At 41.1% G+C, this 27,024-nt stretch overlaps 8 protein-coding genes across 8 annotated transcripts; 3 read left to right on the top strand and 5 right to left on the bottom strand.

The window, feature by feature from the left end:
• Positions 1-1,811: 1,811 nt before the first annotated feature.
• PCOAH_00041020 (TBC domain containing protein) lies at positions 1,812-3,303 on the top strand (the record flags this gene model as incomplete). Its single annotated transcript, XM_020060890.1, has 2 exons — positions 1,812-1,926; positions 2,369-3,303. The coding sequence occupies 2 exons, from the start codon at positions 1,812-1,814 to the stop codon at positions 3,301-3,303; spliced, it is 1,050 nt and encodes a 349-aa protein (XP_019916136.1).
• A 1,426-nt stretch (positions 3,304-4,729) lies between these two features.
• PCOAH_00041010 (Uncharacterized protein) lies at positions 4,730-6,363 on the top strand (the record flags this gene model as incomplete). Its single annotated transcript, XM_020060889.1, has 4 exons — positions 4,730-4,785; positions 4,982-5,043; positions 5,149-5,210; positions 5,404-6,363. 4 exons carry the CDS (start codon positions 4,730-4,732, stop codon positions 6,361-6,363), a joined length of 1,140 nt encoding a protein of 379 aa, XP_019916765.1.
• Positions 6,364-6,581: 218 nt separating this feature from the next.
• Positions 6,582-9,637, bottom strand: PCOAH_00041000 (Uncharacterized protein; the record flags this gene model as incomplete). The annotated part of the gene is made up of 8 exons (XM_020060888.1): positions 6,582-6,663; positions 6,829-6,909; positions 6,992-7,051; positions 7,165-7,432; positions 7,588-8,357; positions 8,495-8,614; positions 8,732-8,881; positions 8,992-9,637. 8 exons carry the CDS (start codon positions 9,635-9,637, stop codon positions 6,596-6,598), a joined length of 2,163 nt encoding a protein of 720 aa, XP_019917056.1.
• Positions 9,638-10,841: 1,204 nt separating this feature from the next.
• PCOAH_00040990 (Uncharacterized protein) lies at positions 10,842-16,422 on the top strand (the record flags this gene model as incomplete). The annotated part of the gene is made up of 5 exons (XM_020060887.1): positions 10,842-11,433; positions 11,547-13,662; positions 13,787-16,006; positions 16,207-16,272; positions 16,401-16,422. The coding sequence occupies 5 exons, from the start codon at positions 10,842-10,844 to the stop codon at positions 16,420-16,422; spliced, it is 5,016 nt and encodes a 1,671-aa protein (XP_019916468.1).
• Positions 16,423-16,926: 504 nt separating this feature from the next.
• On the bottom strand, positions 16,927-17,286 carry PCOAH_00040980 (Uncharacterized protein; the record flags this gene model as incomplete). Its single annotated transcript, XM_020060886.1, has 1 exon — positions 16,927-17,286. One exon carries the CDS (start codon positions 17,284-17,286, stop codon positions 16,927-16,929), a length of 360 nt encoding a protein of 119 aa, XP_019916766.1.
• Positions 17,287-18,126: 840 nt separating this feature from the next.
• PCOAH_00040970 (Uncharacterized protein) lies at positions 18,127-21,076 on the bottom strand (the record flags this gene model as incomplete). Its single annotated transcript, XM_020060885.1, has 11 exons — positions 18,127-18,331; positions 18,466-18,557; positions 18,705-18,848; positions 18,956-19,031; positions 19,155-19,207; positions 19,357-19,449; positions 19,675-19,806; positions 19,910-20,088; positions 20,198-20,404; positions 20,575-20,745; positions 20,929-21,076. 11 exons carry the CDS (start codon positions 21,074-21,076, stop codon positions 18,127-18,129), a joined length of 1,500 nt encoding a protein of 499 aa, XP_019916812.1.
• Positions 21,077-21,498: 422 nt separating this feature from the next.
• On the bottom strand, positions 21,499-22,535 carry PCOAH_00040960 (Nucleoside diphospahte hydrolase; the record flags this gene model as incomplete). Its single annotated transcript, XM_020060884.1, has 3 exons — positions 21,499-21,575; positions 21,862-21,982; positions 22,122-22,535. The coding sequence occupies 3 exons, from the start codon at positions 22,533-22,535 to the stop codon at positions 21,499-21,501; spliced, it is 612 nt and encodes a 203-aa protein (XP_019917098.1).
• A 965-nt stretch (positions 22,536-23,500) lies between these two features.
• PCOAH_00040950 (Glutamate-tRNA ligase) lies at positions 23,501-25,999 on the bottom strand (the record flags this gene model as incomplete). Its single annotated transcript, XM_020060883.1, has 1 exon — positions 23,501-25,999. The coding sequence occupies one exon, from the start codon at positions 25,997-25,999 to the stop codon at positions 23,501-23,503; it is 2,499 nt and encodes an 832-aa protein (XP_019916344.1).
• Between the last annotated feature and the right edge of the window lie 1,025 nt (positions 26,000-27,024).

Raw genomic sequence — 27,024 nt, 5'->3', positions numbered from 1 at the left:
CTTTTTTTTTTTTTTTTTTTTTTTTTTGCACATGGCTGACTGCGCAGTAAATGGATAAGATGTAACAGGGGACTGCAGAGTCTGTGTGAGAATCGAACAAACGCAATCTCGTTATGCACATTTGGCAAAGCATGAACCTGCTGGTCTGGATGTATAACAAGTTTAAAATTTATTATTTTGAAACACTCGCGCGGGGGTAGAGACGCACCATCGACTAATTAGCAGAAAACTCCATTGTGTGGATATGGCGCATCGCTCCTATGGTCACACGTTTATGTTACATGTTTGTATACATTTGTATACACATGTATTTTTTTTTTTTTTTTTTTCCCTTTGTATTTACACGAATAAGGTCATTTACATGCATGTGACCCTTCCCCACAGCGCAAATGTCATGGAAACACACTTAGCGCTTTTGGCAAACACATCAAATGCAATGTTTTTAACTTACGAAATGTGTGGAAAAGGGCAACGGGAAGGAAGATTTTTATAAGAGCTACTTGGAAGAAAAGTTGTGCGCGATACTTACGCATAGAGGCCATTAGCGAATGAGGCATTTTGCCCTACATACCTTATGCTCTTAGCGAATGTGTGCATTTTTTTTTTTTTTTTTTTCCAAATTTTTACCCCGTTGAAATATTTTCAGATGACGCACTTTATTTGGGAACAGGCAAATGGTGGAACTATTATTTGACTGCTTTTGTAAGAATGTGATTGATCCGCAGAAAGCTTCTTTTTTTTAATGGTAACAAATTTACGTTTTTCCGAAAAGACCTTAAAAGTTGAGTGTGTTTTGATGCGTCGCGAACGATTAAGCGTTTACTGGATCGCGTCCCGACCACATGACAAAAAAGGGGAATGTGCAGCTTCCAGCATGTGTATCACCGCGTCATTTTTGTTTCTCCAGAATTAATTTATCATTTGGTAAAACCTTTGGGGGGTGGGTACGGCCAACTGAAAAGTGCTACAACGCTGTGGACTGGTATGTTGGGGATCATCCCCAAAATGCTACTAACCCACTTACATGCAGCAACTTCCTTTTTAATTTCGCTCTCTGAAACGGATTAGCCTTTTCGTTTGTCATTATTTTATGCACACTGGAGTTTGTTTCGCTCGTTGGTTGTCGTGTTCGTATTTGCGTTGGCGTCCTTTTCTGTTTCTGTTTCTATTGCTATTGCTTTTTCTACCACTTTTTGTGAATTCGACTTGTTTACCAATCAGGCTACTCAACAAAAATGTGTACAAACGTGTTGATATCTTCGTTCTTTGTAACGCTTGGGCCGTCTCCAGATAGCCTCCTCAATCTAGGGTTTCTTAAAAAGTTAACACAACATGATCATTGCAAGGAAAGCAGTAACAGTAGGGAATAATGTATGCTTCGCCTGCCATTGATATCTACTTTGGAGTGCATCGTTGGGCATGACACAATGAGGGTATCCCCAAGGGACTTAACGTCGTATGCATGATTTCGCCCACAGAGCATGGCGGGAAATATGTGTACCTATCCCGCATCGCCTAAACGGATCCAAATTTTAGCGCATACAAAAATGTACGTAATGTAACGAATGGTAAAAAAAAAAAAAAAAAAAAAAATATAATAAAAAAAGGTAAAGGAAAAAACTTCTCCGATGAGATGAACGAAACAGCTCCACACCCCCCTACCATCCCCTGGCAAAACACATTTTAGTAAAATGCGAATTCAGATTAGGGTTTTTTCGCATCCCCGTGAAAAAGGAAATCTTCATTTTTTTTTGTGTGATATGATTTCTCCCCCATAATTGTTAGTCAAATAATAGTATAAAAAATACAAAATGAAATTAGAGGAAGAAAAGGATGAAAGGAAAAATGATCAAACGGAAAAAAAAAACATTTCGCAGAGGATGAAGAAATTGTGTTCTATCCTGAACAGTGCTATTATCGACATAAGTAGGTGAAGGAGCAACATGACTAGATGTGCATATTTGTGTGGTCACATTGAGGGGGGTGACGTCACGTCTGTGCTAATTACGTCCGCGTAGTTAGTTCTGTGGCATCCCTCAGAAGAAGTGCGCCTGAGTAGATACCCGTGCGTTTCATCTACATTGAATGAATCTGTAGCGTCTGAGGGGGTTTTCCTATGGTTGCGTTCCTGTCTGCAGAGGGGAATGCTATTCGAGGGAAGAAGCGGGGGAGGGCAGATTCTCTCCAGGAGCATTCCCCGCTGTGTGTGCTTATGTGTACTTCCCCCAAATGGGGCACTCTTTTGAGATGTATCTGAACCATCACAAGGAGAGCTCCATTCATTGATAGGGCATACGAGAGTCCTATCCCCCACCCCTCCGTTAAGATGCTCTTTTTAACCAATCAATTTTCCCCCTCTTCCCTACAGATGAACTGAAGAACATCCTATGGGGGGGAATATCCGATGAGATGGCCTTCGACGTGCGGGCGAAGTGCTGGAAGTTGGCCCTGGGGTACCTTCCCTTAAATAGAGAAGACACAGATAAAGTATTAAAAAAAAAAAGAGATGAATACGAAAATTTAAAGAAAGAATATTATTACAATAAGAGTAAATTGTCAGAAGAAGAGCTGAAGATTTTACGTCAAATAAAGGTAGACATACCAAGAACAAAATCCTGTTACAACATTTTTAACAATAAAAAAATTCAGCAGCTGAGCGAACAAGTGTTGTTCATATATTCTGTTCGCCATCCAGCGTCTGGATACGTTCAAGGAATTAACGACCTAGTGACTCCATTTTTAGTCGTTTTTTTAAGACCGATAGTTTTAAAAAAAGAAATAAATTCGGACGATATAGACAGGATATCTGACGATGAATTGAGGAACGTTGAATCGGATTTATATTTTTGTCTTTCCAAACTGCTGGAACAGATACAGGATAATTATACTTTTGGACAACCGGGCATTCAAAGAGCAATAATCAAAGTTAAAGAAATTGTAAAACGAATTGATAATTCTCTGTTCAATCACATTTACGAAAATAATATCGACTTCATTCAGTTCTCCTTCCGATGGGTGAACTGTCTTTTGTTAAGGGAATTTCCCATAAATATATCTGTCCGATTGTTGGACACGTATATAAGTGACATAGGTGATATTTTTACCGACTTTCACCCCTACATTTGTGCCGTTTTTTTAGTTCACTGGTCTAAGTATTTGAAAGAAATGGATTTCCAGCAGATGCTCCTTTTCATGCAGCGCTTTCCCACGCACAATTGGAAGATTCAGGATATTGAGTCCATTTTGTCCGAGGCCTTCGTTTTGAAAAACGCCTTCCAGTCTTCGCCCAAGCATTTTTCCTAGGCCCAACGGGGGGTTAACTACGAAAGGGTAAACTACGAAGTGGTTGCGCTGATTAGCTGCGAAGCTTACCCCTGCCATATCACATTGCAGCCATGTGGGCGTGTCACCTTTCCGATGTGTGTCCACGCCGCGTATATACACGCATACAAGTCATGATCTCTGTCGAACACATTTATCACACCGCCAAATGGGGAAGCAGAAACAGTTAACCGTTTCATGCGAGTTTCCCATTTTAAATTAAACTGAATTAACATAGTTTTCTTTTTTTGACTGTACAAATTTTTAATGAAAGGTACAAAAATGCCTTCGTCAATTAGCATGATACCGCTAGCTGGTGCACGGGATAAAAACGAATCGTCACCATTTTTAAAGGCGAAGAATGAGCAGAGCTTTTGGTCCAAGCCTGCCACGCGTGCCTAGCAGGGGGGTTATACGCTTCTTCCTCCGCGGTGTTTCCGCTTTTTGTTCGTCTTTAATAAAGTTAATTTGTTTGCAAAAAATGTGAGCACATAAAAGGGTGGTAGTGCAGGTGAGGGAAACACACTCAGATGCCCGCCTTTCCTCACTTTGCCTGCGCCCATGTTCCAGATCGTGCGTGTTTGCATGCGTTCCTTTGCCCCAGAACAGCAACCGAGTTGTTTCATAAATCTGCGTGCACACGCGTATGCGTATGTGTATCTGCTAGCCCATCCGTGTACGTTCGCTTGTCACCCATTTTGCTACTCCCTTTTGTGCATACTTCCTCGGCGATGAAACAATAACGCGTTCTCCCTCTCGGGGGTTTTGCGCCGAGGGGCATTTTTTGCGATTTGCCTTTTTGAATTTTCCTCACTTTTATATTTCCCTTCCTGAATTTTTTATAGTGTTAAAAAATTTACTCCTTCTGGCTGAGCATGTTTGGTCAGACATGCTGAGCGAGTCACGCGGCCGGCACGAAATTTGAAGCGTAAAGAGGGGGAAAAAAAAAAGACGAAGAAGACGCGAAAAAATACATGGTACCCCATCTGTCAGACGTAAAGAAAAGTTCAACCGCACATGGGGAACCTGCTTGAACTGGTTACCTCCTGCTAGCGACATTTCCGCATTTGTAACATTTTAAATAAAAAAAAAAACACACACACATAAAGGAAGGTGGTTGGTAAAAGAAGCATTTCCGTGTGGATTTTTGGGCAGTTATCACAAACATCTGCAGAAATAAAGGCGTTAGCGCTTGTTCGTTGTTAGTATAATTACAAATATGTAGTTTAGTTACATGCGGGGCGTTTGTCCTCATCTGCACTTGCACACTTGAGCATATATATTCATAGGTTTAAGAAGAAGAATAAGTACAAAGCGGAAATTCGTTTCTTTTTTGTTAATCTTCCAAAAGAGCTATTTATTTGACCCCCTCAACCGCATCCCAATTGTCCAAGTCGAAAAGAATAAAATGAGTTTTAAGGAAATACTGGAGAAAAGGAGGAACTCCAATGAGATTGTGTACGAGTAAGTGGACAGGAGGAAAGGCAATACACATATGTAGGAATACATGCTCCTGTTTCCTCGCACGGTGTGTTACAGATTATCCTGCAGGTGACCTGCATCCACTTGGCTTCAAACCAAAGTGGCTATCACTACCCTCAGTACAACGCATATCTGTTCATTTATTTTTCCTTCCAACCACACACCCCTCTGTTTTTAGGGCCTATGGAAAAATTGATCCAAATTTGAAGCCAAATAAACAGACATCAAAGGCGAAAAATGGTAAGTCGCAAACTCAGTTACCGCTGGCGTGGGGCGTAACCCTCATTGGGGAAGGTCTATACATGGTGTGCTGACCACACTGCTCATTCCTCCCCCCCCCTGTAGACGTCGACGAGAATTCTGCGAAGAATCTCCCCTTCTTTATGAACAAGGCTATGCAAAATGGGGTAAAATATATGAGGAGATTCCCACGTGATTAGAAGAACGTACACGTGGGGAGACCATTTGGCTATCTCCTCTTCTGAACTCGTTGCAACATGCGCGCACACACGAGAGCGTATGTATGTATGTATGTATGTATGTTTATATATGTGCGAATCGACTGATGCACTGATCCCCCCACACACACGCGCACTGCAGAAGAAGTACGACTTCCTGATGAACCTGAACGAACGAGACGAAGACGTCGAATTCGTGGCGAAGGCGATGAGGATTTATTTAAATGTGAACGAGGCAATCAGAGTTCGAATGGCACTCTTGTACTGCACGGAGCAGTACACACTTTTTCGAAATTATTTGATAGCCGTGAGGGAAATATTAAAGGGAGTTCTAGCTATCAAAGTTACGAGAAAAGGAAAAATAAAAAAAAATATATTAAGATTTAACCGTGGACATATATCCATCATGGGCAGTTGGTCAAGAAAAATATTAATGTATGATGAGATAACACAAATAAATATCGGCAGTAGCTGTACCCCCGAATTGAGATTGTTTGAGAAAAAATATAAAGACACTTCCAACAGACCCAACTATGTTGTGCTGAGGACTCTTTACAGGGATTACAGTTTTTTGTTCATAACGGATGAAAAAATATTAGTGAAAGTTAAGAATGAGTCCCCACTTGTAAAGTTAAGAAATCTGCTAAAAAGTCCAAATGGTCATTTTGGAGACGACCATTTGGATTTAAATAATTCCCTTATGAGGGAAAGGAAGAATAACACCATTTCGACAACTGCGGAAAACTATGAAGACATCAAGACGAAGCAACAGGAGGAGAACTACGACGGGGCAGGAGATAGAAAGAACAGTCACATGTTAGATAAGGACAAACTGCACGACATGAATAATGTGAGCCAAGGATTTAAGTACTTTTTTTTGACTGTCCTTCGGAGCATCAAATTGAGGAGTGTTGACATGTACAGTGAAGAAATCAATGCGATAATTAAAAAAAATAATATGATTTTTTTTGATAAGTACGATTTTAAAAATGCGAAAATTAATTGTTTTTTCCTTTTCTGTCAAATACAGTTTGATATTTGTGGACCAGAAATCTGGTTCACCTCCAAATTTGACGAGATACTCTTCACGCACATGAACTAGCCATTCCCTTTTGCTCCAACGGGGTTGCCGTGTTTTTTTTTTTTTTTTTTTTTTTTTTTTTGTTCATATTTTTTTGTGTGTGTGCATAAAATGTTGGCATGTACATATATGCTTGATACATTTGTCCCGGGGGGAAAAATGTGCAAAAAAGGAAAAAGAAAAAAAAATGATTAAAAAAAAACCAAGTAGCAAATAAAAGGTGCCACGTTTTTGAGGAACGTCCATGGAACGATTACTCCTCGAGCTCCTTTGCCAAGTTCTGCTTCTTCATTTCCGCTGGGACGTTCCAGTAAATTATGCCTGCACAGTTTGGGGAATTCATCACCGCATTTGTTATGTTACTTTTTTTCGCTTTTGCCGTGCGTATGGCAAGGATGGGCTTTTCCCTTTGGTGCTCCCATTTGCGGTGTCTTTTTTTTTTTGTTCCACCGCGCGGGTGCCTGCCTAACTCGGTGTGCATCTTACTTTCGTCCTTCGAAACCGATATGATGAAATGATTATCGACCGTGAACATGCATTTGTTTATGACGTCGTTGTGCGAATCTCCTGCGGGGGAAAGCGGTTAGTCGTAGATGTAGCTACTGATGATGCGTCTGCGCAGTCGTGAAAATTGTAGAGGGGGCCATACCTATGTAGAGACACGTGCACGTTTTGAATTCGTACAACCGCAGCTTGCAGTCGTCGGAGCCTGCGTGTGTGTGGGGGGGTGCGCAGATGGAAATGGCAGCGCACCGAGAGGGGGCAGATATATGTATGTAGGCGACCCTATCTAATTTCCCACTCGTCCAGCAGTAGACGCACCCGTTATGAAGTACGCCCCGGTGTTGTCCATGTCGACGGTGAGAACATTGTGAAAGGGGGAATAGTAAAAGTGCTTGCTGATCTCGTTCTTTATCAAGTCGTAGTACATAAAAATGTTGTTATTTCCGCAGCAGAGGAGGATATCGTATTTTTTGTTCAGGCAGATTTGTCTATATCTGGTGTTGCTGGTGTCTATTATTTTTTTCACGAGTGCGCTTTCTTCGATGTTGTAGATGGTTATGAGTCCGTCTTCGCTGCAGGTGCAGAGCTGTCGGTTGGGAGGGTAAGGAGTGTGGAATATGTGTCTACTCTGATCAGTGGAGCGATTATAAAAAGGGAAAGCTTTATAAAGGTGCAGGAACGCGTGTCACCCAGACACATGGTCACATCCATCGCTCCATAACGACGCTGCTCCGCATTTACGTGTTTATCCCCGTAGAGGATGATCTTGTTGATGGCCATGCAATGGAAAGTCAAAATATTCACATTGACATATTTTGAATTTTGAAATTTCCAGAATTTAATATCGCCATGATTTCCCGCAGTAATTAAATCATACGTATTGTGAAAGAGCAAAGCATTGCAGTAGTCATAATGGGCGTTTAAAATGACTGTAACAATTTTCATATACTTTGCTGTTAATAAATAAATATTATTGTGGACAGAGAGAGCAACGTATTTTCCATCTTTCGTAATTTGTATACTGTGGCATGTTAAGTTTTTATTTATTTTTTCGAAAGTATCCTCATTGTTGTTTTTTTTTTCCAAAGTGTGTGCAATTTTTTCTTCATTCAATTTGTTCATTTTGCATAACTTCTCCTTTTTATCTGTTGGTATGGTCAGGATTTTCCTATCATAGTAGATGAATTTTCCCTTTTCTATATTTTTTAAAAAAATAACTTTTTTTTCGTAAAAATTCCAAGCCATTATGTTGTTATAACTACAGGTGTACATGAGGTAGTTGTAATTGTAGGGGAAACACAAATCTCGGATGTAATTGTTTTGGAGTAACATGAGCACCTTGTGTGTGTTATTCGTGACGTCCATCACGTATATCACATTTTCGTGGACGCTGATATATAGGGTGGAGACGTTTCTCATTTCTATGGAGTTGATGGATCCGTACAGCTTTGTCTTCCTCACGATTTTTTTTTCTTCCACGTCTATTAGGCTGACATAGCCGTCTCCACTGCCTGTACGGTGGGGGAGAATTGTTAAAGTGGATTGAACAGGTTTTGCTGCGCTAAGCGGCATGGTACATTCTGTAGCGGTCACATTGTCATTGCGTCAATAAAGGTTGGTTCCCCTTGGCGCGTTCTCCCCGCCTCACCTGTCAAGATGGTGTTGTCGTTTAGAATTTTCACCACGTTTATTCCGTTGCTGAAGAGGTAGTTCTCCGGGAGGATCTTCTCGAGCACCTTCGATTTTATGTTCACCACGAGGACATCACCTGTAGGGCGGATGCAATTCAACATTAAGGTAACCATTTTTCTAAGCGGCTAATTCATTAGCAAATACAGATGGTTTGCCCACTTGAAAACTTCTTTGTGGCGTTGCTGCTCCCCACCTGTGGTCGTCCCGAGGTAGGCGTACTCATCGTTTTTCTTCAACTCGAGACAGACAAACTGTCTCTTATAAATGGAGGTGTTCACCTCCTCTTCGCTCATGAGCTTCTTCGTGAAGTCATAGTAGCAGATCTTGATGCTGTTAAGTTTGGCTTTGTAAAAAAGGGGGGAAAACAGCGGAAAAATGATAGGGGAAACTAACATTCTGGGGATGCATCGCAGACGCGTCTTCCCCTTTACATCGCAGAAGGGACGAACTAACCTATTATAAAGTTGTTCGAGTTGTGGAAAAAGGAAACATTCGAGTAGGGATAATCGGAAGAAGACTTGTAAATAAATTTCTGGTTTTCTATTTGTGTCAAAATCAACGTTTTATCATCCTCCCCACCGGACGAAAGTAAATACTTCCCATCTTTGCTGATGGAAATGTCAAGAGTTCTAAATTTATGGAGAGACAAAATAATTGGGTCCCCCTCGTTTTCAAAATTGTAAATATATATGTCGGACATTAATTTACTTTCCTTACAGCAGCAGATATATTTCTGAGCAGCATCTACATATAACTTGGTGATCCTATTTTTGTTACTTTTAAAAATGGTTCTATGATTATTCACCACATCCTCTTTTATAATGTTCGTTCCTATCGCATAGATCATGTAGAAGTGGTAACGGAGCTCCTCCTTCTTTAGCTCATAGTAATTGTGGTTGATGTCTATGCTCTTTAAATTATAAACGCTTTTCAGTTTTTTCTTTTTTTCATTTTCTGCAATTTCTTCTTTCTCTATTTGTTTTAACTTTTCTTGGTATGTTTTTTTGTCTATTTTTTTTTCATGTCTTATGAGGATCAGGTTGTTCGAGATGGCTCCGTTGAACCCGATGTACGACTCTGCGATGAGTTTTTTCTCCATCGCGGTGGCGTCTAATTTGAAACCGCTACACTTTGCGACTCAGTGAAGGAAGGCACTTCAAGCGGGGGAGTTAAAACCCTTGCGTTCGGGCATTTCGAAGATTCACAACCCCTTAATCAACATCTCCGTGGGAGTACCTCCCGTTCCACTTTCAAATGAAAAAAAAAAATGCTATTTATATCGGAGTAAATAGGTTGACATAACCTGGCGTAGCTATATTTACACTTTGATGTAAAGCAGAATATTCACCTGTCGAAGTGCTCCCCTTAACTTTAATGTCAGTTTCGGAGTCGGCAAAATATGCACTAGCGTATCCGTATTGTTACGACAGTCCCGCTATTTTTGACTACGTGTTGTCCTCGTTGAGGAGGAACCTAAACGTGCTCACAACAAGGGGTGGAAAAAAAAAAAAAAAAAAAAAAAAAGATAAAAATTGTCCTATCTTCTCATCTCCCTTATTTCGATATGTGTAATGTCTCACAAAATTGTCTTTAACAAAATGTGCACTTTTTGGCGTGTATCCCCCGGGTGAGCATAAAGGGAAAACAGTTTAGATGCTATTTTGGAGACCAATAGGGGGGGAATGCTCGTGTTAAAAAGTGAATGCTTCTCGAGGGAGTGTGAAATTTGGTGAGTCTTCTGCGCGTCGAAGTGGCGCACATGGAGGGGGGGGGGAAAGTGATGCATGCGATTTTATTTTCTCCGTTCCGTTTTGTCACGCGTGAATCCCCTCCCCGGCGCTGTCCACTTTGTGTGCACCCGAGGTGTAGAAGCAGCGTTAGCTAGAAGGAGCTTGCACACCATGGGAAAGGAAAAAAAAAAAAAAAAAAAAAAGGAAGAATCTCTTAACGGAGTGCAAACAAAAAGCGAAGGTACCTATTATGTGAAAAAAAAAAGGCACAATCGAGAGAGAAGCAGTTACGACAGGTGAGCAAAGTCTAAGAACAGCAAATGAAATAACGGACAGAATTGAGAGGGAAATGTTAATTTAGCTTTATCACCAAGTAGACGTGCTGATAAATAAAGAGACGGCCACGGCGCATCTGAAGGGTGAGGAAACAGCGTAAAAAAAAGAAGAAAAAAAAAAAAGAGCATAACTCCAAGGAGGTTAACAACTTCATGGATGTTTTGCTGCGCCTTTGTTTACTGCCCCCCCTTTTTTCTTCAGCGGAATCTCTTAAGAGCACATACATCTTAACAAAAAATGAACAACGAAATTACGAAAAGCTTGTTTCCATATGAGGCGAAATTCTTTAAGGGCATTTTTGACAAGTACATAAAAAATGAAGACTACAACGAGGACATGAAGGTGGTTAGGAGTTCCAAGAATTTAATGGAGGAAGTTATTAGCAAAGAAAATGGATTAAACTTTTATTTGGATGAACAATTTGATGACACATTTTTGCAAAGATGCAAGTTAGTGTTTTTTCGAAAATTGTTAAAGTTTGTCCATGGAAGGAAAGAGAAAAATATTCCTCAGGGGGGTAGTTTTTCCGATGTGGGAGGGACGGGGCAGAGTGTAGACACGGTTGGTGAGCAGCAGACAAAACATGTTAACGAAGGAATGGGAAATGTAAAAGAGCTGCCAGACTATTTCGTCTTTAACAAGAAAATTAATGTTATAAATAGTTATCGAATTTATAGCTACTGCTCGAACATCATTCAATCCCTTCCCTCCCTCACCTACTTTTCTGTTGTAAAGATATACTTGGCGAACTATCCGTTGAGTGTCTTTTTGTCTTGTGTTTACTTCTACACGTTTGTGACGTACGTGTGCGATGGGGAGAACCTGATAGGTTAGTCCCGCCATTGCTGCGTGGGATTGCAATTTAGCATTGCCATTTGGTTATTCCATTTGTCTTTGCTGTGTGGTATTACTGCATAAATGACTTGTTTTTCCCCCTCGCAGAGTTCCTGGAGTCGCTGTTCTTCTCCCTCATAGTTACCATCGGCTGCGTTGCTCTAACCGCCGTGCACTACGCGAAGGAGAACAGAATCAATTCTATCATGTCTAAGATGAACAATTTTAAGGAAAACTACATATGTCGGAACTTTATAAAAAAGAAAGCAAAGGGGAAAGCCATGTTTGCCAAATTTGAAAGCAGAAAAACGGTCGAAATAAAAAAGTATTCCAAGTATTTCTTCCTGAAGAGTTTTTTGAACAGAATAAATGAGGAGCTGTTTGATTACGAGGTGTTCAAGGGGGACAAGCATTCCACCTATGTGCAGGAGAATTTTAAGGAAATTATCCCCTTCAAACATAATGCTGCGAATTCTCAGGGGGGTGAGTTAGCGCCAAATGGGCAAAGATCGGAGGGCAAAAGTGCAAACACATGCAGAGTCAGCGTGGAGGGTGTATTCACAGACGGGGGAAGTAAAACGGGCTCGAAGTTGCTATCCAGTGGGGAGCTAAAAAATGAAAGCGTAGTGCTGCACGATGAGGAAGGAAGATCCAATGTAGCTGCCAAGAAGAAGGTTCTCCTGAGTAACGAATCAGACGGGGAGAAGAACCCCAATGGAGACACGCAAACTGTAGGCAAAAAAAACTCCACCGAAATAGCAATAGAGAAAAAAAGGAACCTACTAAACTACATAATATACGAGAATAACATCTACAAAATTAACAGTAAGAACATTTTAGTAGGTGATATTGTGTACCTGTTTAAGGGGGACGTCATCCCAGCAGATGGAATCCTCATCAGATGTAACAACATGGTTGTAGATGAGTCGAACATTTTAAAATCGGAAAAAACATGGAAGAAAAAAATTAGCCTTGACGAATATATGTACTACTATGAGAAATCTAAAAAGAGAAAAATCAGCGTTAACGAGCTGAGGAAGAAGAAACTGAATTATTTCGAAATACTCAATTTGAAGGTAAAAATGACCTTGAAAAGGCTTAGTAGAGAGGAGGAGGGGGACCCAAATGCAGCAATCACAAAGGGGGAGCATAATAGTGATGATACACCAAAAGATGAGGGGAATAAAATGGACAAATTAAGTCAAAGTGGAGAAAATAGAGGCAGTAAAAATAAGGGATTAGTTGGAAATTTTGAAAAATTATTTGAATACTCTCCTCTTGTCCTATCAGAATCGACCGTAAGAGACGGAACAGGAATCATGCTAACCACCTGCGTTAGTAAAAATAAGCAAATGTTCCAGAATACGATAAAAGACATGGAGGAAAGTACCGAACTTGAAGACATCATAAATGGCTTTTCAAAAAATGTGGTCATTATAATAATATTTTATTGCATTCTCTGCATCCTTTTCGTGTTTATTCACTTTTTAATAAAAATGGTGGAAAATAATATGCAGACGTCTGCCTACAATATGCTGATGTTTTTGCTTAACTGTATCATTTTGGAAATCCTAAAGTACCTTTTGTTGTCCATTGATCAGATGCCTCTACTGCTGCAAAACTGCATAGCGTTAAATTCGAGGCAAATAATGCGGGAAAATTTTATCCTAAAGAGGAAGAATACTTTTGAGAAAATTCTCTTTACTAACATGATTTATGTAGACTTGGAAAAATACACAAAGTACAGGTGTGTGTACTTCCTTTGCAACGCTGATATGTGCTTCTGCACCGACTGTGGTGTAATGCGAGGTTTGCAAGTAGAGCAAAGGTCTGTTAACTTGGCTCAGGACCAGGGGAAAAAAGCAGAAATATCGAGGAGCCTCTTTTTCAAGATGTTAGTGCAGAGCATTCTCACAACCAGCAACTTATACCATTACAATGAAAACTTTCTGCACATAGATTTGTCCCTATTAAAATTCTTGAGAAAATTCGAAATAAACCTAGAAGATTATTTCATCCCCAAGAAGCGCTTATTTCGTGTTATACCTGGTGGGAAGGATTTTGTCATTGCGTTTGTCTTGTCGGAGGAAGGGTTTTTGTGTCAGAAGGGTCTTGGTGTGCAGGGCGGGGATCCCCTCAGCGTGCTGCGTATATTCATCAGGGGTCGTGCAAGTCTGGTCCTCCCCAAATGCAGCCAGTACCTGGACGGGGATGCACTTCGCAGGTTAGTTCGCACGAGCCGATGGGCATGATACAGTGCACCTCCCCACGTGTAAACTTATACAATTTTACATTTATACATTCCTACACTTCAACATTTTTACACTTCTGTACTCCCCTCCCCCCAGTGACATCGCCCAGCTGAAGGGAAAAGTCCAACAGATGCACCAGCAGAAGCACGAAGAAGTCCTATGCTTCGCATACAAAGAAATAGCGCTCAATGCGAAGGAGAGTGAGGAGCTCTTCCAATACGAAGACGACAACGACTACACATTTGACAATAAGGAGATGAATAAGAACCTGGAGGAAACCTACCTCAAGTATGTAGAACAGAATGATTACACATGTGTTTCCATCTTGGTGTTCGAAAAAATGCTAAGCAAGCATTTCTACTTCGATTACAAAATGTTGGAAGGAAATGGAATGAGCGTGAAGTTGTTCACCAAGGACAGCATGTCTAAGGTGAAGAAGCTGTTTTGCGACTTCCCCCATTTCTTTGAAAATTTCAAGCTGTACAATGCAAAGTTGGTGGGCGAAGAGGAAGCGCTAGATTTGCACTACCAAGGTGAGGACGACGGGGTTGGTAGCCATCCCCAGGGGGAGGACAAGAAAAACGCAAAAGCCAATTCAAAAAACATAGAAGAAAAAGACCGAGATGGAAATGAATACAATGAGACAACCCATGCGGAGGGAAAAAATCTAGTAAATTACACCCTGAAGAAGGGGGATGGCAAATCTTTGGCGCGGAACAAATGCAGGAGTGAAATTTTAAATTTGAAAGAATGCGATGATAACGTGATGATAAATATGGCTAGCCAAAATGAAGCGCGAAAAAAAAAACACGATTTTCTCCTAAGTAACAACATTTTTTACAAATGTGAGAATGCGGAGTTATCACGTCTGTTGAGCATTTCCAATTATTATGGGAAGAACGCTCTCGTGACAAATGAAAGCAGTGTAGACTGCGAAGAGGGATCGTACAGTCTACGCATATGCGATAACAGAGGTAGAGGAGAAAGTAAAGAAAAAAGCGACCTTGTCATTTTGAACAAAAGTTTGTATGATTTTGTAAAATTGAAAAATTTCTCAAATTGTATTCTCACAAATATAAAGCTATTCATCGAGTATAACATCACCTTTTATGTCTGCCTTGTAATTTTTTCAACCGTTTGTACTTTGGTAAATGGGTTTGAATTTTTAAGTACCATACAAATATTGTATATATATTTTGTGAAGAACGTTATTTTCCACTACCTATCTTGTTATCGAAAAAGTTTTATAAGTACCGTCGGGAAGAAGAAAAAACAGACCTACGACTTTTTTAAGGAAAATGACATCAACAGTATGATTTCCTCTATTTTATCCAAGACGGTGATTCTCTTTTTGGTATTTTTTTTTGGACATTTATTCATTCCTGAGTCTAAATGGGGTTTTGTGACCGATGACCAGAGGAACTTGTTCGAATTTTCCGAGTTCGCATACACTACTGATAGGGAGCAATCCAGCTACTTTCACACAATACGGTCTTGTATTCGTTTTAAGAAAAATTTAGAAAATTTAAAAATAGAAAATGTTATTGATGTAAAGAATGATTACAGATCCATGGCTGAATGGGACAGCTATATCAGTCCGAGCAGACATGGCACTATTCTGTTTAACCTTTTTTTTCTCTTTTTCTTTTTCTCCTATGTTCATATTTATTTGAAGTCCTTTTTGAGGGACATACACATATATTGGGAAATGTACAAGGGGTTGCAAACTGACAGATTTAGGAACTACATTATCCCTCTACTGGGTAGCGAGCCCATTCGTAGGAAGGACCTCTCCGAAGATATTCACCACTTTATGGAGGAGCTGAAGGGGGAGGGCAGATCTACTACCTTGGTTAACACCAAAAATGTGAAGAATTCGGAAATGGGACCAAACAGCCAACTTGAAAATGGCGAAGAGGGGAAAAATGCAAGTGGAAAGATACCCCCCACGGAGGAAGAGCACAACGGAGAGAAGAAGTTTTCTTTACTAAAAATAGCTAGTCAAATAATCTCCAAATCAAGCCTACCCAATGACAATTTTAATGTGATGTTACTGAACCTTGTTTGGGAAAATTACATGGCATTCATAATTTTTCTCATTCTCCTGGGGTTACACATTTTTGTCATTCAGTTCGGTTCATTCTTTTTTAACTTACACGTGACGGGGTTGACTCTCCTGCAGTGGGTATTTTGTTTCGCCTGTTGTTTGCTGGACTTGGTTCTTTACTTTGTTACTTTGCGTCTGGGGTTGTTTCTCCTGCCCGCCAGTTCTTTTAAAACTTTCCAGAATTTGTACGAGCCGCGGGAAAGGAGCGTGTAAGTGGATAGCATTTTACATTTACAACCCGAGAAGAGGGTGTTAACATGTTACCGGGTGTTTGTTACCCAGTAGCGCTTTGCCGAACATGGGACTGTGCGAACGAAATGATAACTGTAACAAGCACTACCCCCCTTTTGGAGGAGAACGTGATCCTTTCTACAATCACCGCTTCTTCTCACATGTTTCTTTTTTGCAGATTTGACACCCTGAATGAATACAAGCGGAGTTACATGTCCAAGCGGTATAAGTACGACCTGAAGGTGTAAGTAACCACTTCGTTGGAAAGTTTACTAAGCAGGGGGACATGCGGCCTCTGCTTCGTTTTCGCGTTTCGCTGCATTTCGTTATGTTCTTTTTATTTTGTATTGCCTCCTTTTTTCTCCCCCGTAGGACACGCAAAAGTTGGGTGTGACGGGAAGAACCACAACAAGAAAAGGAGGAGCCGCTTATTCGCCTGCACGTAAAATTTGGTGTTCCTTTTTTATTTTTTTTTTCCAACTCGAAACGACCAATTGGTTTGTCTCTGTGGAAAAGAACTATTGTGTGCTTGTTTTCTATCCCTGTGTGCCACGCGCGTGTTTTATATATGCACATGTTTTTTTCTCTCACAGTTGGTTACGTTACACATTTCGCTCAAAATGACTGACACGACGTGCACACAACAGACGTGACAAAAAAAGTGAAAATAAAAAAAATTAAAAAATGAAAGATAAATGTAACAAACGTTTGCCAAAGGGGGTGCGAAAAAAGGCAGTCTATTCACCTGATGCCAATTCCTCGTTTTCTTTTTGAGCAATACGACATCCGAAAAGGAGAGACGTAAACAAATTGGGAAATGTACTTACAAATATTTTAACAAAAAAAAAATATATGGGCACCCAAATGTTAGGTGTCTTCAAAGTGATCACACATCATGTTACTCCCTCAATGAATTGACTGGCTTGTTCTTCCGAACGGAGTTGATAAATTTTTTAATCTCTATGTTGTAGAGATTTACGTAGGTGTTGTAATTTTTGTATGATTTCCTTCCCAGGCAATTCAGGGAAACATTATTTTTATTTTTCTGTGCCGCCTGCTTCTTTAGAAAGGCATTTCCTTCCTCTTCGTATTCCTTCAGTATCCACACATGCTCATCATTGGCATACTTAACTTTTTTCTTTATTCCTTCTTCTTTTTCATTTATATTTTTTTTCATAAAACTAAGGGAGGTTACAAATTTTGAGAATTTTACATTTTCCTTCGTTTTGTTTGATGGATCGTGTTTTCTGTCTTCCATGATTTGGCACGTATTCGTCGTGGAGACTGTGGCTTTGCATGGCAGGGCTTCACTTTGTTTCTACCAAATGTGGGGTAGGCAAACTTCACACGACTGTATTTTGCGTCACGTTGGCGTCTTCACTTCTTCACTTATTCACTCTTGCGCGTTCTCTGTGTTGTGTGTCCGTCTCTATTTAGAGATTGTATAAGAAACGCCAGCAATTGTGTGGTACCATTTCGCCTTTTAATTACCTGCTCGACAAGTAGGCTGCAAGATCAGAGTGTTGGATGCCAAGGTACATACTATTCTGTGCGCGGGTGATGAATTATACTCCTCTAACATTTAACCATTTACTTTTTTGCTTCTTTCGACTTCTGGGTTGGGATGACTAAGCGCGTTCGTCTCTCTTCAAGGATTACTCCCACATTTTTTACTCCTGTCGATCGGTTAATTTGGATAACATTTTTTTTTTTTTTTTTAAACTTCACCATTCGCAGAGCGTTGTAACTGAGTGTAGCAGCCATGACGCTTCCACCATGAAGGGAGGAAAAAAAAAAAAAAAATGGCGCACGCTCGCTGTCGTTCCGAGTTTGTTGCGCATTTAGCATTTTGACAAAAATACGCCATCACATTTCTTCCCCCCGTTTTTATCACCACATAAAAATAGCGCGGATAACACTTTCGTTGGGCTAGCAACTTTTACATCACTCAAAAGGTTTGCCAATTTTGTTAAGGCCCCCCCCCCCAAAAAAAAAAATGAATGTAAGCAGTTCGATACTATTACAATTTTACAATTAAGGTTAAAAAAAAAAAAAAAAGGTCCTTTTCTTGCAAGGGAGGCACACATGTAGGTACTGCCTATATGATGTTCTTTTGGAAAGCCTTATTCATGTTGGCTAGGAGTAGCGATCGAGGGTCCAGGATTGCCCTTCCCTTGGTCGACTGGTTATTCTTTCGAGTGGGCAGATTTCCACGACCACCAAGCGGCATGGCGTTCTCTGCACTATTAGGGGCACCATCTAGCGCAGCATATTTTACGAGAGTCGTTTTTTTTTTTCTATCCCTGGGGGTGGGTGGAGAAGCAAAAGCATACACACAGGTATGGCAATGCGTGAATGCCTATGTAGTTGTGCTAACATGTAGGCACAGAGGAGGAGCAAATATGTAGACGCCGATGCGATCCTCGCTGGATGGTACCTTTTCTTTGAAAGAACATCCTTAGGCGGGAGAGGCATCAACGAATCACGAACGTACTTGAAGGAATACTGAAACCGCTCATTGCTGTAGTCCTGCGGGGGGATTGCGCCCAAGGGATAGGAATTGTGTGCCCCAGATATATTTTTACGGCGTCACTACATAAGCGAAAATGAAAAAAACACCAAATAGACACATAGTGAAGAATACATTCGTGCCAAGCGGTCACATTTTTGACCTACCAAGGGGTTAAATTCGTCCACCAAAATTAAAAAGTTAAATATGTCCTTTATCTTTGCGTCTGAGAGGTGCTCATTTTTTTCTTCAATTTGTTCTTTGTAAAATTCTTCGATCGATAGGGAATACGTTTCTTGGGTAGCTAATCCCTTCGTTGGGTTAATGTAGGGAGGGGGGATGTATTCGTTTAAATGAGACGGAGGCGTCATACTACACAGGTTTCATGTGCAATGAAATAGTTAACGGCAGGTCTTACGTGCAAACATAGGGCCACTGACGTCTCCGCCTTTGTCATTGGAGTCCCAACCCATAAGAAGCGAACCTCTTTTTCGCTTCCCGGGAGGGGGAAAAAGAAAAAGATAGATAAAATAATAGTAAAACGAAATAGTAATACTAGTTGTGTAATCCGTGTAGAACACATGGACCGCCTGCGTGCACAGGTTGTCTTCCTTTACTGCGTCTTTAAATCCGTCGGGTTTATGTTCGATCTCAGGATGATAACTTGTTCCTGTAGTTTTGCATCGCACGGGAGGGGTTAGATATGTACAATTGGGGGAGGAGAATGGTAACACCACCATGGCAGTCAGTATTTTCCCACACCGGTGGTGAACTTTTTCGTCATTTTTTTTTTTTTTTTCAACTGTTTCCATTTCTTACATTTTCGTGGAGCTCCCTCGATAAGCGTTCCAACGAAACTAAATTTCCCCCACCCCCAGGAATGTCGCTTAAAAATATGGGTATCCCATATATCTGAGGGGAAGTATAAAAGGTAAAGCCGCTTGAAAGTTGGGACCCGGCTAGGGAAGAGTGCCGTTCATATAGACATATTCACACAGGTGTATGCATATCCATGTAGGATCTTTCTGGGTGGTCCTTCTCTTGAGTATATTTTAAACGTCACATTAACATATTGGATCATTAACCCATTGACCCAACTGACGCTTTAACGCGCTGAGGCATTTGCATAGATTTAACCAAGTGCTGTGAGATTCCCTCCTTTAGCGCCTTGGCCCGTATGTCAAACACAACGGGGAATTTACTGAGCCCGATGAAGGCAGAGTGTCCCACTTCTGCCACCAGGGGTCTTCCTTCACACTTCAGTACGAGCTGCGAATGTTGGTGAATTTAACGGTGGTGGGAATTACGGCCCTCCTTTGCTTTGCTAGAGAGTTTGTTCTTCGTTGGTACCCCCCATGTGCATCCTTCCTACCTCGTTTTGTAAACTCAGGGTGAACGAAACGACAAAGGTGATGGATAGTATATCCTTGGACGTTTGCAAAATATTTATTTTATTCAATAGCACATTTTTGACGAAAAAGTTTGGGTACTCTTCCAACGCACGGCTCAGCTGAGGTAGTTTGTTCTTTTCGTCTGAAGCGCTTTTGTGTACTAACATGAAAGAGGGGAGGATGAAGGGGTGAAAAATGAACAGACGTGTAGGTCGATATGTACACTTGTATGTGTGTGTACTCATTAAGGATGGAGTGGTGAAGGCCACCTTGCTCGTCTGCCCCCTTATTTTTCCCAAGGAGGGTAAACTCCTTCCTTGGGTGCACAGCTATATAACCATTGAAGAGATAAAATTTACACACGCTGGTACGAAATGCATCCGCGAAAAGTTTCAGTTCGGGAACTTTATCCTCCCATAGGTGAATGTTGCAGGATAAAATGGCGACTTTGTTGCACTCCTTAATTGCTGCCCTGTCTGACGTTGGTAGGGGACGAATAACGCGCAAGTGTAGGTGGTAATGTAGGTGGATATGCAAGCGCATTGCTGAGGTAAGAGTACCCCTTTTTGATAAAGTACACTTGGCAAAAATGCAAAAATGGGAACATATATTAGAACTAAAATGATGCCTGCATGTGGATACCTACTTTCACTGTTCCTCAAAAAAGCTATCAGTGGATCCACTGCCATATCGTTGCCATGTCTGGAATTCTTTTCACTTAAATAAAAATGAGGAGATATATTTTCCAATGCCCTTTTCACATTTTCGTAGTCGAATGGGTCAGAGAAGGTTAGCACGTCGATGTAATCAATCAGGTCTGCAAAATAGGGGAGAAAGGAAGAAAAAACGGGAAAGTTTAATCCTCCTACAAGTTTTTACCATTTGACCAGTAATGAAAAGCGCGCCTTTGCATTGTTTCGCTTCACAAGTTTGGTTGAAACGTGTCTGGCTTGGCGTTGACCCCCAATCGCTGCTATGACAAGTGGCAGGCTTCCCCTACTTATGCACACAAGCCACAGGCGAATGTCCCTCTGACTGCTGTTACTGAGCAAATCCTGCAAGGAGTAGGCCCAATATTTGAACAAGTATTTTTTCTCCCTCGAGTTGAAGGTGGAAAAGCGTGTGTCACATATGTAGAGAAGTTTCATTGGGGGAGCGCTGTCTTTTCCGTGGGTGGTGGTGGCAAAAAGGAGGGGCGTTCAGGGGTAGAGGTTATTTTGATTGTTCAGGGGGTGAAGTTTGTTCAGCTCAACACTCAATAACGCGGTGAAAAAAAAAGAATTATCATTGTGGTTCAAGCAAAAAATGTAACTGTTTCGCGTACATGAGGGGAAGAACGGACGGCATAAATGAGGCCTGGCAAATGGACAGAAAAGGTTTCTTCTGCATTGACGCCGCGTGTTATATCAACACGGGGATGCAAAGGGAAACAGCGTCGCTCAGGGGGATGCAAAAAATTAATGTGTACACATGAGTGTATATGAAAAAAAAAAAAAAAAAAGCATCTACATGGGAACTAAAACTTATAGCATATATTTTTTTCTTCTTTTATGGTGGGTAGAACAACTCGCTAGTTGATTTTCTTGTATATCTCGTCTAAGGCGGATTTAGTCATTTTGTGCTTGAGGTGGTTATACACGGTTTTGCCTGCAAAGTGGGGAACAATTTTCACAATGTCAAATGTGCCCAAGCGTAGGCATATAGGTACATGCCTATATGCACACACACAAAAAATTATGAACAAAAAAAAAAAAAAAAAAAAAAAAAAATAGCTATATGTGGTTTCCCTGTCCAAATACCCCATTGGAACATTCAGATGGGGGTAACCTTCCACGAATGAAGCGCCGCAAAATGTTCATTCCCCTTAAACGCAAATGTCGTGACAAGATAGAAAATCAGGCAGAATGAGGAAGTTGCGCGTTTCTGTTCTTACTTATAACTGTGAACTTCTCCTTTTGTAAGAATTCGTCAAATTCGTCCAGCGGAATGCGGGTGATAAATTCGACTTCATTCAGCTGGGGGGTGGTCTGGAAGTCGGGGTCGATGAAGACAACCTGTAGGGGAGAGGGGTTTAATGGCGCGATAAAATGTGGCATGAGGAACTAGTGACAGAGTGAAATTATCGCTTCAACACGCGGAAATGCGAAGAAGCCGCACCATAGGACGACATGGCTCGCCCAAAGAGAGACTTACGTAGGAACCAATAAAGCATCTGGAGCATTCCGTGTCACATTTGACCACACCCAAATCGAAAAGCTGTTCGGGGGACTTCTCTATCCCACTTTCTTCCTCCAACTCCTTTACAGCATTTCCGAGCATATCTTCACCCTCTGAAACGACTCCACCGAAACCAATGGAATAGTATGACGGGCAGTAGTCCTTTATCTTAGACCTTTTGTGTACATAAATAAAATAGTCTTCACCTATTTTGGTGAAAACAAAAACGGATGTAGCTCTGTGCCACAAATTCTGCGTCCTCATAATTTTTCTCGTTTTCAATTCTTGGAACTCATTATTCTCATTTACAATGATCACCTGCTCCTCTTTATTGTCCTCGAAATTGGAGTTAATGATATCCTTCGCGTTAGCATTTTCTTCTGTTGTCATGGTAGCCGTGGTGAAGTTACTGGTGGTGGCTTTCGATTTGTTGCAGGGGCACGGGGTTGTGTACAGTCGTGAAAGTGCACACAGGAGTAGAAGGGCAAGGGGGAGGAAGCACGCCTGGATGCGCATAATTGGTGAAGGTGGAGCTTCGTGGAGGGATGCAACTTCAGAGGAGTTCGTACGAATGCACGTGGTGTCCTTCCAGGAACAACTTGGCAAGTAATTCCTCACCAACGGGGCCTTCACAATTTTTTAAAATAAATGAAATATATACCTTAAGTTGTTAGAACGCCGGGGGGGGAGGCGCATACATAGAATAGAGTTATACTATGCGTAATGGTTTATATGGTTGGAAGGTTTTAATAGAATGGAAAAAAAATAGGATAAATAAGGGGGAGGAAAAAATATATTCCTTGCGATGTTTTCTCATCGAAATGACTCAGTGGCGATATATTTTTTTGAGAAATTATTTTTCGAGGTCAAGTACGACGGCGCATGCAGCGTGTTATCGTGGCAAAAAATGAAGGAGGGGATCCTGTCCCCTTTTTTGCGGGTAAAAGTTTTTACCACGGCGGGGCGAAACTGCGGGGCGGTATTCGCGTGGTGGCCTAATAATGTGGCCTTATCGCGGTCACGGTGGGGAGCAGTTAGTTAGGATTTACGCGACGTCCTGCCGAGCCACTTCTGCGGGCCAATTTTTATACAGTTAAAACTACACGCGGTCTCGGGGCCTATGTTTTGCGTGTTCGCCGTCAGCGCGAAAAAGTAAAGAAATGAAGAAATGGCAGTGAAAAAATGAAAAAAAAAAAAAAAAATCAATGAAGCAGCAACATGGCAACATGGCAACATGGCAACATAGCAACATAGCAACATAGCGACGTAGCGAAAAAAAAAGCCATCCATGGGGTGAAGCTTTCCTTCAAATGAAAATAAAAATAAATGGAAAGAAATTCTGGTGCGCGCGCTGATTAAGGCTTCGCGTGGCTTGATTGGTCCCCCTTGGCGGCCTTCTCCGATGCGTCCGGTGCCTTGTTTTTCGTGCCGGCCAGATTTTTTGGGTTCACCTTGGAACTGATGATAGACATGTTTTTGGACTTCCCGTCGGGGATTTTAATTAAATGGAGGTGGTTACCCACAACCTTGTCGACAATGAAGTACCCCCTTCTTTCGAATTGAAATCTGTCCGACATTTTGAGGGAGGTGATAGCTGGTTCGGCGTACACCACCGTTTCGTACTTGCTATTGGAGTTAATAAATTTAGTCCAGTCTTCCTTATTATCATTTTCAAATTTGTCAACGGTAATTAAGTGGTCATATTCGTAAAGCGTACAGGTGATTAATTTTTCGGGTATGTATGGGACCCAATGTATTTTTTTCTTTGTCGTTTTGAAGTCTCCATCGAAATTGGACTTGCCGATTATTTCCTTAATGGTTGGGGTGTCTGTTCCATCAGCATTATTGTTCTCTTTTACAATACTGGTGATGATCACATTTCCGAGTTTGATGAGGGTAATTTCTTCCTGCTCTGCGAACGTTTGTGCGTCTTCCAATTCGATAAAGAAACGGTTGGTGTATAGCATGGAGCACGTGCCAAGGGATTTATTTTTCATGTGTAGATCTCTCGTCTTTTCGACAATGTCTTCTGTCAAATCGGTTAATTTAAGAATGATTCCTTTTTTTTTATCTACTGCTGCAAACCTGGGGATGATTGGGTCGATTATCTGCTTGTTGATGGACCAGAGTTTATCCCATTGCATGAGGTTTCCCGATTTGGAGGGTCCCTGTTCTAGGATAAATTGGAACAGGGCTTCTTTTGTTAATCCTCTTCTGAGGATACCTTTGATAGTGGGCATGCGTGGATCTAGCCAGCCATCCACTACCTTATTTTCAACAAACCACTTTAACTTCCTTTTCGACATAACCGTTCTGACGAATGAGATTCTACTAAATTCGTAAATATACACTTTTCTTAACTGGAAGGTTGTGATAATCCAGTTGTACTGTTCTATGCGGTCACTATACTCGTTGGTCCTCAATGCGTGTGTTACTCCTTCGATGGAATCTATTATTGGGCATGCAAAATCGTAGGTCGGGTAGCACTTAAACTTGAACCCGTGTCTGTGGTGAGGTGTATCCACAATGCATCTGTATAGGACTGGATCCCTCATACACTTGTTCTTACTCTGCATATCTATTTTCGCTCGGATGCAATTTTTCTGTCCTACTTCACTTCCCTTACGCATTTCTTCAAACAGTTGTAGATTCTGTTCTACGGAGTTTTGTCTATTTACGGATTCGATTCCTTCGCCTCTTTGGTTCCTCATTTCTTCCACACTGGTGTCATCGGCGTAGGCTTTTCCCATTTTTATTAACTTAATACAGTACTCCTCTAGGGTTGTAAAATAGTCCGAGGAGTAGCTAATCTTTTCATACTTTAATCCTAAATTTTCTAGATCCTCCATGATGGATGTTTCAAACTTTATGTCTTCCAAAACTGGGTTCGTGTCATCAAATCGGAGTAGCATTTTTCCCTCATACATATTTGCATAATAGCTGTTTAGAAATGCCGCTTTGGCGTGACCGATGTGTAAGTAGCCTGATGGTTCTGGGGGAAACCTCGTTACTACATTTCCCTTTTCTGCGTTTTGCAACTTACCACCGTAGGAGGTGCACACGACTTTTTGCTTTAACAGTTGATTGGTGTTTGCATCTTTTGTAATATTTATTTGGTTCCTTTCGAGTTCCTTCTTCAGCATTGTCTTTAACTCTGCATCTGGGTAATTCACTAAACAGGTGATTAACTTGAACCACCTGTTGATATTCCTAAACTGCTTCGAGTACTTCACATTGTAACAATTGGCCACGTTAAAATATTTATACATTTCGTAGTACACATACAAATCGGAGAGGGTTAAATAGTCGGCGCATATGAAGGTATTTAAATGGAGGTGTTTATTTAGGTAGTCACAGATCGTTAGTATTTCCTTTTGCACTTGTTTGTTCCTGAAGTAGTCTACCCATTCGTCGTACTGCGCTTGTATATAGACGTCTGTCTGTTTGTCTTCTTTCTTGTTATTTTCACAGAAGGAGTGGTATAACTTGGTTTGCAATATTAGGTCTAGATTCTTTGCGAATATTTTATCCGTCGTGTTTATGCAATTGTCTGGATCTTGCGCGCTTGCCTTACTTACAAACTCTACCTTTATTTCTTCTACATTTTCGTCCTTCACAAAATTGACCCTGTCGTTGGCTGAGTGGTCATTTCCCGTTGCGTTCTCCTTTTGGCAGAGGCTCTTGTGCACGTTAACTATTGTTCTACATACGAAGGGGTACTTCTTCCCGTAGTAGATTTTGATTTTGACCCCCTCTACCATTTCTTCTTCGGTTAGTTTATGTAGGGACGCCCTCCTGTTAATACAGGCCAAGAAGGGGTTCAGGGCTATGGCAGCGAGCGGGGAGTCACGCATTTGTGGTGCTCTACTTTGACTATGAGGATGAGCCGGAAGTGGTTCCCTATATGGTCATCGCCTTTGGGGCGAACTTCTCTACGTACTTCTTTTTATTCTTTATAAGTTGTAGGGGGTAATTTTGCACGCACGGGAAGGTGGATGCATATACCGGTGTGCTCAATGTAGGGGCATGTGCGAGATCGATGTAGATGGGCGTAAAAGTTGCTGGGAATACCCACGTGTTATCTTCTTGGCATGTTTCAACTTGCGGATCGTTTTCACTTCAACGCCACTCGGTTGGGGAACCTCGTTATAAGTTTGAAGAGGGCAATTTCGAAGTTCCCTTTTATCAGGCGAGGTCACGTTGACGTTTTTGCGATACCGCTGTGATTTGCAACGGCGCAGTAATCTCAGCGGGGGGTGCCACACTTTCTGTCATACTACCTACCATATCCTCCAGGCTTTGCTCTTCTGCCGTTTTATGTTTCTTATTTTTTCGGGGAGTAGGGGGGAAGAAAAAAAAAATAAAACAACTGCTCATGCGAAGGTTTGCGAAATTTTCGGCATGCTATGAACACTTCATTTTTAAACATCCTGTGTATGTATCATCATGTAAAAAAAAGAAAAAATATAGTTGCGGTGACCACGGTTGTTTTTTGCTTATTTCGCTGTGGCTAATTTTTTTTTTTTTTTTTCCTGTTCTCACGTTTTACATTACAAATTCCGCGTGTTGTTTTTGGCAGTTCACTTGCAGGCTCATTTTTCCTTTTTTTACGACCTTCAGGAAATCTTCACAACGTGCATATGAGTATGAAAAAAAAAAAAAGAAGAAGAAAAGAACGTGTACACGTAGTCGTCCCAACATGCAGAAATAAATATATACGTATACATATGCGTGCATATTCAATGATAGTGGTAGAAAAAATTATGCTCTTTTATGTTTGCATCAATCCCGTTTGGTTTATACTATATACGCGTGGTGATACCACGGTGCAATTACTCATGCAGCCTTTTTTATTAATTTATAAAAAAAAAAAAAGAAG

Source organism: Plasmodium coatneyi, chromosome 12 (assembly GCF_001680005.1).
Source record: "Plasmodium coatneyi strain Hackeri chromosome 12, complete sequence".
NCBI lineage: Eukaryota > Apicomplexa > Aconoidasida > Haemosporida > Plasmodiidae > Plasmodium > Plasmodium coatneyi.
This window is presented reverse-complemented; position numbering and strand designations above follow the sequence as displayed.